The 14,341-nt window shown below is 40.8% G+C and overlaps 1 protein-coding gene across 3 annotated transcripts in view; it reads right to left on the bottom strand.

Moving 5' to 3' along the window:
• The window catches only part of Psd3 (pleckstrin and Sec7 domain containing 3), a 439,685-nt gene that overhangs the window by 265,056 nt on the left and 160,288 nt on the right, over positions 1 to 14,341 (bottom strand). For all 3 annotated transcript variants that reach the window (XM_057753140.1, XM_057753141.1, XM_057753142.1), the window contains 2 exons: positions 4,535 to 5,621; positions 347 to 745 (listed from right to left, as the gene is read on the bottom strand). In XM_057753140.1, the coding sequence (XP_057609123.1) occupies positions 347 to 745; positions 4,535 to 5,621 (1,486 nt within the window). The remainder of the gene's footprint in view (positions 1 to 346; positions 746 to 4,534; positions 5,622 to 14,341) is intronic.

Raw genomic sequence — 14,341 nt, 5'->3', positions numbered from 1 at the left:
CCAGTGTGAGACAAAGGCTCCATCCATAGCACCAGCACTGCCTGCAGTGAGCAGCACCAGCTCACACACCAACAGTACCCATTCACATGCAGAAAGCCAGGAAAGGCCCCAGCTTGCCAGTCTGACAAACCCTAGGGTGTAATTGTCATTCTCCTCAATCCCAAACTTCCATTTATTCACATCATTTGCTTACATCGACAGAAACTAACCAAATTCATTTAAAGTACACCCTAAATTCATTTAAAATTTCTCAAAGAGTTATTACTAAAAATAAAAACAAACAAACAAAAAAACAAAACAAAAAAAAAAAAGAAAAGCATGACATTAAGGAAAATGGCACTGCTACCTTCCCCAGAAGGCAATCTCTTGAGGGCCTTTCGTGTAGATAGAGTTAGCAGACTCAGGCAGTCCGTTGGTGATCCCCGGAGAATAGCCCATCACTATCCCACCATCTGCCGACACACTCAGGACATCCTGACGTCCTCCCATAGAGGTCCTCTCCAAGAACTGGCCGCCTTCTTTAATGCGCTGCTGGATCATTGGGGTCAGCGGCATTTCAAAGCTAAAATAGCTGTCAGGCTCTGAGTACAGCGTCTCCAGCGACTCTGCACTGTAGTATAAGGAGGTGCTGTCCAGGATGGTTTCAAACTGGCTGCTGTACACATCAGTGGAGTCCTCCATATACCCGGGCCCGAGAATATCATCCTCTCCTCCTCCCCTAAGGTGCTCCTCTTGTTCGAGAAACCTGGAAAATTAGTAAAAGTGAAAATTTTCACTATGAAGTTAGTTTTTTTTCTCTTCAATCTCTTGCCTTCAACCAACCATATTAAAAAGACAGTGTTGTATAAATGTAACTGTTATAGCCATTAAACTTACAGCTTAATAACATATTTGGGGAAAAAGGATATGAAACCTACTCAGGTTAAAATACTTTCTCTTGATTATTTTATGTGTATGATGTATGTATGTGCCACATGTATATCTCGAGCCCACAAAAGTTAGGAGAGGGCATCAGATCCCCTGAACCTGGACTTATGGATGGCTGTGGACCTCTACGTGAGTACTGGGAATTGAACCCAGGTACTCTGTAAGAACAAGTGCTCTTAACTACTAAGCTAAATCTCCAACCCAAGGTTAAAATATTAACACACATATCACTAATCTGTAAATAATTTAATAAAGTTTCAAACTAGTTTCCTACATCTTCCAATAGTGCATACTTGGAAACAAATAGTAATTTTCTTTTCAACCAGCCATGTCCAGATCATATAACTATCGTCATTAATTATAAGAAAAGCATATAAGTATCATGTAAACTTGATACAGTAAACAATCAGTAAAAATGCACTGAACTCTCCCTGGCTACATCTGGTTTGAGTGAGACCAGAAGCTCTGGGGAAGGAAGCTGTCTGAATCCAGCTGCTGCCCTCTGCTGACACAAAGCAGAACTGCACAGACTTTAGGTTCGCAGTGGGGAGTAAACTACTAAAGAGCTAACAATAGTTGTGCTCTTCCCTGGGTGCTTTGGAGAGGGCTAAGGTCTCCTGGTCTTCTCCACCCCTGCTCCTGTCCACATTAACATGTCTATTGTTGCCCTTGTTCAGTTCCTGCTTAATGCAGTCAGGTTCATGAGATTTTCTGGGTGTATCTTGACATTCCTACTGATGAGTTATCCAGTACCATATGAGGTCAACAATGATACATACAAGTAACATTATATAGATTGAGCAGTTGTATTTATGTATTTAGAAATATCCATGTATATTCCATATATGCAACATATATGCATCTAAGAACAATTAATTTTTTAAAAGAGACTGGATTTCAAAGAAAGCAAGGAAGGGTACATAGGAGGGTTTGGAGAGGGGAGAGGGAAGAGAAAGCTATCTTTTTAAAAAAAGAATTTTTTAAAAAAGCTGATAAACATGGCATTTATAAAGACAACCACAATCATAATAAGCTAGATATAATTTGGACATGAATATGAAGGAGTGTGGAACCATACAGATGTGAAGAATTAATATCCAGGATGGTCTTCAAATATTAAGATGAACATTCAGACAACTTAGACAAGCCAGTGGTCAGAGCAGCAAGTCAACAGTTAGAAAACACGGGACTGATTTATAGCAGCGTTGCCTACTTTCTATGCAAGTTTAGGTGACTTTACTTGACCTCTCTGCACCTCTGGTTCCTATAAACGGGAAATAAAGCAGAAATAAGAAGTATCTATTAAATGCCTCATAAATGATTCCTAGGTGTTACCAGAATCCGCACTCAATGGTATGACGGTCTTTGTTGGTATTAACTTACTGTAATTCCACTGTGTAGCAAATAATTTTCCAGGCTTATACCTCTTAAACTTTTTCATTGGTCTTTACATAAAACAAAGATCCTGTTCAGACCTCATTGCCCATTTTCTGTCTGGCCAACTGCCTCAGTTCTCAAGTCTCACTTAATTAGCGTGTTTACAGAAAGATCTTATCCAAGCTGCCACCTGAACCTGTCTCTTTCTTTCCATTCAAGTTTATCTCTCCAGTAGATCTCTGTTCTTTTCCCTTCACAGTACCTAGAAAGTGCTTATGTGGTCAATTGGTATATTTAGCACTAAAGTCTACAGACCAGGGATCTCATATACTTTCCTCACTCTTATGTGCAGCATCTAACAGGGTCAGGGACACAGCAAGCAACTTGAAAACATTTCTAGTCAAAAAAGAAAGGGAAGGAAAGGGTGTGGGAGCAATGGATGGCTAGTCCAAACAACATTGAAAGTGCACATTTCACAGCCATGTAGCAAGGCTACCTTTCATAGAAGTCTAGGGGTTTGTGATCCTAATGGTCACCCAAAAGGAATATTATCTTAAATGGAAAAGACACATCCATACACACATAAACACACACACACACTCCTTTAGCATATTTTTAGCATATAAACAGATGGTTCTCAACCTTGATGGAGGAGTTAATTTAATTGGTTAAATAAAGAAACTGCCTAGGCCCATTTGATAGGCCAACCCTTAGGTGGGTGGAGTAAACAGAACAGATTGCTGGGAGAAAGAAGCCGAGTCAATGAGTCGCCATGATTCTCCCACTCCAGACAGACGCAGGTTAAGATCTTTCCTGGTAAGCCAGCTCATGGTGCTACACAAAATATTAGAAATGGGTTAGATCAATATGTAAGAGCTAGCCAATAAGAGGCTGGAACTAATGGGCTAGGCAATGTTCAAAAGAATATAGTTTCCATGTAATTATTTTGGGGCATAAGCTATGAGGGCAGCCGGGTGCCGGGGACGCAGCCCCGCCGCTCTTATTACAACACAACCTTCCTAAAGCTGCAGCCCTTTGGTACAGTTCCTCATGCTGTGGTGACCTCCAACCATAAAACTATTTTCGTAACTACTTCATAACTGCAATTATGCTACTGTTATGAATCATAATGCAAATGTCTGGCTTTTCCAATGGTCTTGGGTGGTCCCTGTGCAAGGGGGTCATTCAACCCCCAAAGGGGTCATGCCCCACAGGTTGAGAACCACTGAGATGAACTATAACATGTGTTATGAGCACTGACAGAAGAAAAGAAGGCTCACATCAAAGTACATTAGCACAGGACACAACAAACGACCTGTTGTAACAATGGCCTTCCATATAACCAAGCTCTAAGGTGGCGTAGATGACAGAAACAGAGAAGGTCAGAAAATACCAGGACATGTAAAGTTCACTTAGGTAGGCCACACATCAGAATGCATGCCATTTGTGAAAAGAAGGAATTCGTCTGTGCTATCATGGAACAAGTGAACTGGAGTCTAGTTTACCTCTGACCTGAGATGGCCCCTCAAGCCCACGCTTCTCTGTGCACACAGGAGAGCGGCCTGCACTGTAGGCTGCATGCATGCTGTGCTGCACACTCTTTGCAGTACACTTCTCTTCCTCAGAGGAAGGTCACAGATGGGCTGCCATCACCACACAGGATATGTCAGTAGGCTTTAGTCTTTCGTGTCAAAAGTACATCTGGAAGGTTTATTGTTCCTGGTCTCTTCAGTATTGCTCCCCTGGTCCTTGTCTAACAGACAGCTTTATTACATGCTGACTTCTCTGTCTTAGAAACGCCTAGATCAAATCCTTTCTCTTCCATTCTGTGACAACAAGGGCAAAAAGTATGGCAGCCCTTCCATTTATGCACAGGGATACATTGACACTGGTATGAAACCAAAGACTGTAACAATTCCTAAATATGTCATTCTGATACATGCATAGCTAGAATAAAGTTACAGCATATTAGCCATAGTAAGAGATTTAATAATCATAACAAATGGAACAACCGCAACAATAATAAAACAGTAATAAAAGCTATATAAAACATGAATTATTGATTTCTAGAAATCTCCATTTAATATTTTTGAACATCACAGTTGACTCCAGGTAGCACAGTGGCTGTTAGGATAAGTGGCCTATGCGGTAGGCTCCCGCATCAAGCCAGGACAGTAATTTTCTAAGGCATGGTCCAGGCATCACAAAACATGGCAACTCTACTGCTCACCTTTCTTTATCTCCCTGAATATCAAGGTTCTTCTCAAGGTGTTCTTTGCTTTCCCTCAGGAAGACTTCATCCTCTCCACTCTCACCAAGAGGCACAGGGGACAATGTCCCTAAGCTCGTGCCAGGCCTTGCTGAAGGAACTTTCCAGGTTTCATCCCAGACATTCTCAACTAAATTAACAGAATTGCTGCACAAACCAGCAGCTGAGCTGTAATGGCTTGGCCCTTTGGCAAGCTCCTTGCTCACAGGAGAAGCCGTCCTTTCTGGTGAAGTCTCAGTGCCTACAGGATGCTGGGTCTCCGCCTTCTCTCCTGTCCACAAAATCTCTACTCCTTGAAACTCTACATGTTTGATCCGGCCTTGACGTCCCATGAAGCCACCGGAATCACATCCTCGAGGGTGCTCCCTTACGAGATCAGACCTCCGATCTTTCAGAACATCAACTCTGTCCACAGGGTTATGGCTCCCTCTTGAGCTCCGCAGGGAGGACACAGGACATACTGACTCCTGTACCCAGAGAGGTCCTTGTCTCCTGTAATTAGTTATCTGCGACAGTTCCGCCTGAGCTTCTTCAGGTAAGAGTGCAGTGAGATCCTCCTGGATGTTCAACGAAAAATGTCCCTCTGTTGGTACTTCCACTGAAAGAGGTAAATCTGGTGATTTTCTTGGGCCAGCAGGGAATGTTCTATGGGCTCTCTGAGACTTATGACTGGCAGTACTCAGCTCTTTATCCACCTGCTGAACTGAAAAATCAGCATCTTTGTCCAGTACCTTTGTAGCCTGAAATGTTCCTGAAGCTATTCTGGCTTCTGTAGCTTTCAGAGCAGAAATTAAAGAGTCAATGGGCTGTAAACTTTGTTCCTGAGGGTGACACTGAGAGGCATCATTTGGTCCTTCTGTAACACTGTTGAGCACAGAGTCTTGTCCAGCAAGAAGGTGGACTGCCTGCTGCTCTGGTGAGCAGCATGGCAGAGACTTTGCATCAAGGTCTAGAGAGGCTTTAAGGCCTTCTCCTCCTTCCATGGTCCCATATTCTGGAAATTCGTTTGTGACAGCTGGTGGCAGTAAAGTGCTTCCTCCATGATCACCTAAGAATGGAACAGAATGGAAACATGACCTCAGAGTCTACTGCATATTAATAAATACCATACATGCTAGGTTCTTCATAATTGTTTACTCTTTCCTTCCATTCACGGCTGTAACACACACTTACTATAACCTGCAGTGGCCCCTTCTATTCAGCCTACATAAACATCACAGACGTTTCTACGTAGGAGGAGGCAGGCTAAATACTTGCACCACATTAATCCTACTCCCCAGGAAATCCCAGAGATGAGACTGTAGTGACTCAGTTCCTTCATACGTACAAATATTAAAATTATGGCAAGTATCATTATCCAAATACCACTGGTGAAATAATAAATATTGATATGGGGCAGTCTTACAAATAAGCCATGACATCTGAGAGTAGACCTCAGAAAAGGCAGTATTTACTTCAACTCCGTGAATATTTTCCAGCTAGAAGTCTGTTCCTCCCTGTCACTGTCTAGGGATGGAGACATTTGTAAACTTCCCTGAAGAGTGACAGTGAAGTCAGAACGTAAGAGGAAACACACGCTGATAAGGGTTTTTAGGGTTTCAACTGTGTAATTATTTTGCCTTTTTTTTTTTTTTTTTTGATTTTTCAAGATAGGGTTTCTCTGTGTAATAGCCTTCCTTGACTGTCTTAGAACTCACTCTGTAGACCATGCTGGCCTTGAACTCACAGAGATCCACCTGCCTCTTCCTCCCAAATGCTGGGATTAAAGGCATGCGCCACCACCATTTTATTTATTTTCTTAATTGATAAATAAAAGTTACATAAATTTTTCAATATAATTTGACATCTATATCATTGTGGAATAACTAAATTAACCTTACATACTGGAGATATATATATATATATATATATATATATATATATATATATTGCTAAAAATACTTAAAATCTACTCTTTCAGTAATTTCAAGTACTCATTAACTGTAGTCACTATACTGTAAAAGAAATTTCTTGGATTTATTTATTGCAAACTGAACTTGTGTATTCACTGAGGGACATCTTCATAATCCCCACCATTATCCCCAGCCTGATGGCCACCATTTTACCTTTTGCTCCATGAGTGCAACATTTTGAGAGTCCACATATAAGGCTACCAACTGCATAAAATTTAATTGTATCATATGATAAATTCCAGTATATAAAGCAAGGGAAAATGTGTAACTAGAATATTTATTACAATCAATAAAATTTATATTTCCCTATTAAAATGAGACCCAATATCAGTCATTGAGACCTGAGGATAGGAAAATTCCGATGCATGAAACCTTTAAATCAAAGTTTTTACAGATAATAACTTAGGTCAGAATCCAACCTCCCTCTGAACTTGGCTTTTGTTACAGGATCAGGAAAATCATTATCTATGGTATACTAACTTCTATTTTATGAAAAAGAACTTTTGCTGTTTACCAGCCGCTGCAGAGCTACAAGCTTCTTCTTTAGAAAATAGTTAATGAATATCTGACTATACACACATGAGTAGCATGAAAGACCTGGCCGGGGCATCAACAAAATGGAGTAACTTGAGAGCACGTGTTACTACGACATATAGTATTCCCTGCATACTAAAATTTGGCAAACAGTATTCATGAGCATATATGTTGTTTTGTATTCCACCTTGAGCAATTTGTAATATATTTCCAACATTAAGTTTGAATCAAACAGTATATAATCTCAGGCATATCCTTGAAGTAATTACAGATTCTCGTGATAAAACTAGTAAGTCATACATACTTTCCTAACCCTGAAAGGAAGCAACTTTCCAAACCTTGGTTTTGGAAAGGAAGACAGCTAAACAATTGGATTGACATTTTATTTTTTTTCAATAAAGAATATAGATGTGGCCTCTAAGTGTTTATATTTATATGCAAAGTAAAATGCTACTCTCTGACCTAATCAAGAGAACCCTGTCTGCGAAGAACAAGGGTGAATGCAGAGGTACATGGTGCATAGCTGCCCAGGTGATGAGAAGTGACACTTGACTGCTTAGCCCTAGAGGGGACATTCATACTACCCCCTCCAACGTTCAGGAATCATTGCAGAAGAGAGGCGCCAAAAGACAGGGAAAGGGATAAAAGCTGCTGCCATCTGGGCACATCATAATATCACAGTGGCTGTGCCCCGCTGCAATAGTTTACACAAGACTGGGCCTACCAACAGTCAATCATGGATAAGGGAACAGGACTTCTTGGCCTAACCCTGTCTGATCAGTTATTGGCTACTGATGGATTCTGGGATGGGGCAGTCACTGTCTTTGGTTGTAGACCCAATGAGAAGCCCACCAGGCTCAACAGATAGTTCCAAACCCAAGACCACACAAATGATTCCGGTTAAACTCAAAGCAACAGCAAAATAAAAACAACAAAGTAAGCCTTGAACATGGAAAAGGAACCTTAAGAAAGGAGTAACGGGGCGGGAGGCTGAAGAGAAGGTGGGGACTACAATAATCAGAACACACCTGATGCATGTGTGAAATTGTCAGAGAAAAAAAATTCAATAAACATTATAAATTTTAGCTGGGCATGCTAGCACAAGCCTTTAATCCCAGAACCCAGGCAGCAAAAGTAGAAGAATCACAGTGAGTTCAAGGCCAGGCTGGTCTTCAAGTTCCAGGCCAGTTGGGAAAAGATAGTAGAACCTGTCTTTAAAAAACAAACAACAATCCAAAAGATGCTATATTTTTAAAAATAATATAGTCGGACTTTGATTTTTCCCTTTTAATATTACGTAGTTTTAAATATAGTCATAAAATTATGCAATGATTGCCACTTTATCATCCTCTACCAAATAAATCCCCAAATCCATTAGCCATTACTTTTCACTGTGGTCTCTCCTCTGTCCCTACTAAGTGCCAGCCTTTATCTCTATGGACATAAGTATTCTGAGCACTGCATATAAGCACACTCATATAATATTGGCATTTTCTTCTCACTTATGTCACAACAACACTGTGTTCAGGAAGATTCAAGATGTAATATGAGTCAGAATTTTATTACACTGTTTCATCAAATTTCATTTAATTACACAGAATAACACATTTTCTTTATTCACTCATTAACTAACAAATATTTGGGGGCTGTTTCCCTTTTGGCTATTATATATAACAAATTTATACATAAGTTTCTGTATCAACATATATTTTAAGTTCTCATGGTTAAGAGTGGGATTTATGGTCAGCTGCTGAACGTATTTCTCACGTTTTAAGAAGGTGTGGAATGGCTTTCCAGAGCAACTGTACATGTTGTTTTGCTGCCAGTGTGTCCTTTGCCTTTGTTCAATGTCTTTTTTTACTTGACACATTTCTTCTCATCCCAAATGATCACGTTATTTTTACCCTTCCAGATCTAACTCCAATTCACTACTTTTAATTAAACCTTTCTTTGATAATCAACTCTTGAAAGAAAGAAAGCACTTTCCTTCACTGGAAATGCCAACAGAACTTTAGCTGTTCACATACATGAAACAGAAGCATAGTGTTAACTCACATTTTAGGGTTCAAACTGCTACGACTTTAAAGATGCATTATTTTATTTGTGTATATATGCGTGAGAATCCACTATATCTGTATGAGTGCCCCCATCCCCTGGGAGCTGCAGAGGCAGTTTTGAGTTCTCCAACATTGCTGCTGAGATCCAAACAGTTCCTTTAGAGGGGCAGAGGGGTTTTTAAACAATGAGCCATTTCTCTATCTTCTAAACAGCTACAGTTTTTAATCTACCATGAAGTATTTTAAGAAATTCTACCATAGGGACACCAAAGTCATACACATACTAAAATCCACTAAGTAAAATTCATTCAGAAGAACAAAGAAGTGTTAACTGACATCTTCTGAAAGCCTACTTTGTCCTAACAGCTTAGCTTTCCATCTATAACAAGCAAGCATGATAATAAGCACTGGCCAGGGAAGTAACCAAGAGAAATAGAGAAATGGGCTCTCAAAAAATATGGTAAGTCCTTCTCCACAATTGCGGGAGATTTATCAAAATGTCACTCAGAAAGAAAAAGGAAATACACCAAGTGTAGGAAAGGTTTGTGATGCTTGACACAACTTGGCAATTGGTCCAAGGAAATGAGAAAGTAGAAAGAAGGATCCTGCAGGACTCCTTGCAGGCTCTACTACTCCATAAGCTCTCCTGATCTAAACTTACTTTCTAGAAAGATCTGGTTTAATAAGTTTCATTTACTTTTCAGTGAGTAAAGACTGGCACAGACAGTCAAGGGCAAATATTAGTCTAGGGGGCCAAGGAGTTAACAGAGATGTGCAAGCAGTCCAAACAGAGTCTCTAACCAGAGACAAGACCAAGTCTTCAACTTCACCCGCAAAAATTGGTGGGGAAGATTCAAATGCCACTAAGTAATGAGGTCACTGCTTTTAATAGCAGTAAAGTTAACAAAAATAATAGAACAAACACTCTTCTATCTGTAGTAGTGTCTACAGACAAACCACTTTCATGGGCACCACACAGAGCCCTTCAGAGGACAGTCCCCGGACTTAGCAGGTCTTCCATGCAAAGTGTCCTTTGCTGTGACACTGCAAGAGCTGCTTCCTGCTGTTGTTGGTATTTCTCGTCACCAGTGCCATTAACAACAAACAAAACACTGCAAAATATTAATCCTGACCTTTACCATGGGATCTGGTATTTATCCCATGGAAGTAATTCCTGTGGAAATCATTATACTACTATAATTATTTCTTAAAAGGAAAGAAAGAAAATAAGCAAATTTTTTATTTTATTTTAAGGTTTTGCTTTTTTCTTCTGCTTCCTTTTGAAACATTGCCCCTGTTTCTGGTACTCGTTCACTCACTCAGCAAACCTTTCTACCTATAACCTGCTAGGTGACAAACAGGGAATCCAAAAGCACACTGTCGGACATGATGTTTATATTTGAGGCAGAGAGACATGAGTGGAAAGTGAAAGATGCCCAAGGGGAGAAAGAATGGTCATAAACAGACTCAGGAAAATCAAAGGCTTGAACAAAAGCAGAGGTGAGGGCAGGAGGCAGAGCACATGCAGAAGGGACTGGGTCGAAACAAAAACACCAGAGCTGCTACCCATCAGGGTGTTTTCCTGAGGCACCATCTATATCTATCTGCATCTCCCTTCCTCTGCACCTAACCAGTTTCTACATGTCCCACCAAAGCCACTGCTGCCCTCATCTACCTGCTATGGACTGTCTCTCCCAAATTAAACTGCACCCACCCCCAGTCTGATACTCACATAAGACCCCAATCAACATTTCTTTCAGCAGAAAGCCTTACTGAATTAGTTCTGCCCAAATCTGACACGGGGATTGGCTATTAAAAAGAACTCTAACGCTTACCTGAATATAAACCACATACTCACAGAACGGGAGTAGCAGGTGCATGGTTTAACTGCACTTCTTTTCCCTCTTAAAAGAATGTAAATATAGTCTAAGATATATGTGGGAGAGAAGCGAATGGAAGAAGAGTTTCACTCGCTGAAAGACTATACCGCGAGGAAATTCTATTTCATTCAAAGTTTCTATCTGAAATCTAACCTACTACCTTTATATTTGGCAAAGCTTCCAATAAATTATGTTTCAGAGTATTTGGTAAAGTTACTTTCCTGTGATCTGTAAGCCCACTGGCTTTAAATTTAATTTAATACACTGAGAAAGAAATAGGGTAATTTTAATGTTAACAAGATCATTTTAGCACCGCTTAACACTCTGTATTAAGTAGCCATCTGTTTCGGAAAGCCAAGGAAAGGACTGCAATAAAATGATGGAATAGAAGCACCATGTGTTTCAGTGGCGAGGAAATGAGCCTGTCTCACAGACTAGCCTTCCTAGCATGCTCTGTGAGAACCAGTATAGGAAATATGCTCTTCCACCCTGGCTAGCAAACTCGAGAGAAAACGGTTCCAAGAAAACCAACCCACGGACCATTTGGCACATGTACCAGACACTTGGTCACTGAAACTTGAAAAAAAGAAAAGCATCTTTCTTAAATGATTCTGAGCAGCAAGACCTGAGCTTCCCTGGGTAACATGACGGCCACATCCAGCCGAGATCCTTTGGGGATGCACAGTTATGAATTCTACACACTTGTTTCCTGGGACCTGGGCCCAGTAGATTTTAGGAAGAGAACCTACCTTGGTTTTCTTTGTCACCATTAGAATATAAAGTCCACAGGGCACTTGGTCTGTTCTTCGCTATTATATCCCTTACAACACTAGAACCTAGCAAAATGGCCATTCTGTTGTCTACGTGAAATAAAGAATGTCATAGAGTCAACCAGATGTCATTTAGGAGAACTCAAGGCAATTTTTTTTAATGCCTCCTTAAACACAGGTAAACATGACACATACTCCCAGCCTGAACAGGGAGTGCTGGAAATTCAGAGAGCTGTCCCAACTTAGAGTGGGCTCATCTTTTCACCGTCTCAGCCAGGTTCTCTTGTGTACTAAGTACGAGTTAAACACTGGGAGAAGAGCAGCATAGAAGATCAGAGGACTCCTCCCATCAAGGGCTCATGAGCCAGTGATTCCTTCTGGACACAATGCCTGCAGACAGAGTTTACTGGGTGGTAAAGATCAACTAAGACAACTTTAGCTGCATTTCTAGAATTTAGCATGATGCTAGCCAGGCTGTTCACATTAAGTAGAAATTTTACAACTGACCACCAAGTAAAGCCTGTATTGTTCAATATAATAGCCATATATGCATCTGACCACTTAAACTAACTGTATTAAGTGAGATGGCTCAGCAGGTAAGAGCACTTGCTACTCTTTCTAGAGGACCTAGGTTCAATTCCTAGCACCCACATAGTGGCTTACAGCCTTCTGTAGCTCCAGTTTCAGGGGATTCAATGGCGTCCTCTGGCCTGTATAGACAGCAGGCATGCACACGGTGCACAGACATACACGCAGGTACGATACCTATACCCACAAAATAAAAATAAATAAACCTAGAAACTATTAAGTTTCAGTCAGTGTTCCATATACATCACTAACAGCTCTCAAACTACTCTATATAGACAGATCATTTCAAGCATCACACACAGTCTGATTTGAAGGTGCTGCCCTAAAGCTTTGTACTCAGTATGACCCTGGGACAGCAACACACACACGAGCAACACACACATGACACAGAAGGACGGCACACAAGCACTGCTCAGACTTTCCAAGGCAGAAACTTGAGGGTTTCAAACAAGAGACTTAATGAGGGGCTGTGGAGATGGTCCAGGGAGCAAAAGTACTCACACTGCAGGCACAAGGACCGGAGTTCCCTGGCACTCACATCAAAAGCCAGGCGTGGGGGTGGAGGGATCGCTCAGTGGTAACAGCACTCGCTGATCTTGCAGAGGACCTGGGTTCAGTTCCCAGCACACACATAGCAGTTCACAACTGTTTGAAACTCTCATTCCAGGGAACCCCAATGTTCTCTTCTGGTCTATGCAGGCACTGCATGAATATGGTATGTGTGCACGCGCGCGCGCACACACACACACACACACACACATAGGTAAAGTATTCACACACATAAAAATAAATACATCTTTAAAAATTCAGGCTTGACTTTGCTACACATGCCAATAACATCAACACTAGGGGACGGACATATGTGCATTTTTAAGTTCTTTTACATGTATTTATTTATTTGTCTGGGAGAAGGCATACTATGACATGCTTCTAGAGCTCATAGGACAACCTGCATAAAGTGTTTCTCTTCTGCTACCATGGGGGTGGATTTGGGGGATGGAACTAAAGCCATTGGGCTTGGCAGCATGTGCCCTCGCCCACTGAGTCACTTCCCTGTCCCAACAGGAAGATTCTGAGAACTTAGCATTCAGGCAGGCTACCTAAAAACGGCAGACTTCCAGTTCAGACATCCCATTTCAAGGCATGATAAGGCTGAGAGCAATTGAAACTTCTGCATGAACTGCCCTGGGTACATACATACATACAACACACACACACACACACACACACACACACACACACACTAAAATAATGAATCAATCAGGCCAGAGACTCAGACACAGTGAAGCATGAGCAATTCCGCTTCAGAAACTACACCGCCCTCTAGAAATCATTCTGACAATATAAAATTAAGTGACTACATTTTTGCTCTTTAAAAAAAAAATTACAAGTTTTTACCTCCTAGCTGGAAGTTCCAATAGTTCAATCGATAGATTAGACAACCAACCAAAATTTCCAGAGGTCAAAACGTCTCCACTCCTAGCTTCCTCATTCTGATGTGGGTTTGCCCTTATCCCAAGTGATCTGGGGTACTTTTCAAAGAGCACAAGGTTTAGGTCCTTTGCTGGAATACTGTCCTCCCTGAGAGTAGAGCTCATTGTGAGTGTTGCTCACATAGCTAGTGACTACCCTTACACGAAATTGCAAAAGTGATCTTGACCACAAAAAAACGTAAACATTACTATCTAATAGTCCTTAAATAAATTATATGGGAGTTTAAAAGATAAAGGTTGAGAGAAATAAGGTTTTGTGCTAAATAAAAACAGAGTTCTTTTTCCCCCAGAGTTTCCTATTCATGTTCTTAGGTATATTACTTGTTTAAAAAAATGACCAAATTCACTCTGCTGAGGCACCAGTGAGCTTGCAATAACAGTCTATAATCTCTTTTCTGAGAATAGTACAGATCATCACATTCTCAATCCTTTATAAATCACAGGTCATCTAGTCACCAAAACCTGTCCCCCCCTCTTCTTATGTGTGTTGTTTC

Source organism: Chionomys nivalis, chromosome 20 (assembly GCF_950005125.1).
Source record: "Chionomys nivalis chromosome 20, mChiNiv1.1, whole genome shotgun sequence".
Lineage (NCBI taxonomy): Eukaryota > Metazoa > Chordata > Mammalia > Rodentia > Cricetidae > Chionomys > Chionomys nivalis.
Note: the sequence above shows the minus strand (reverse complement) of the source record. Positions and strands in the feature narration are given on the sequence as shown.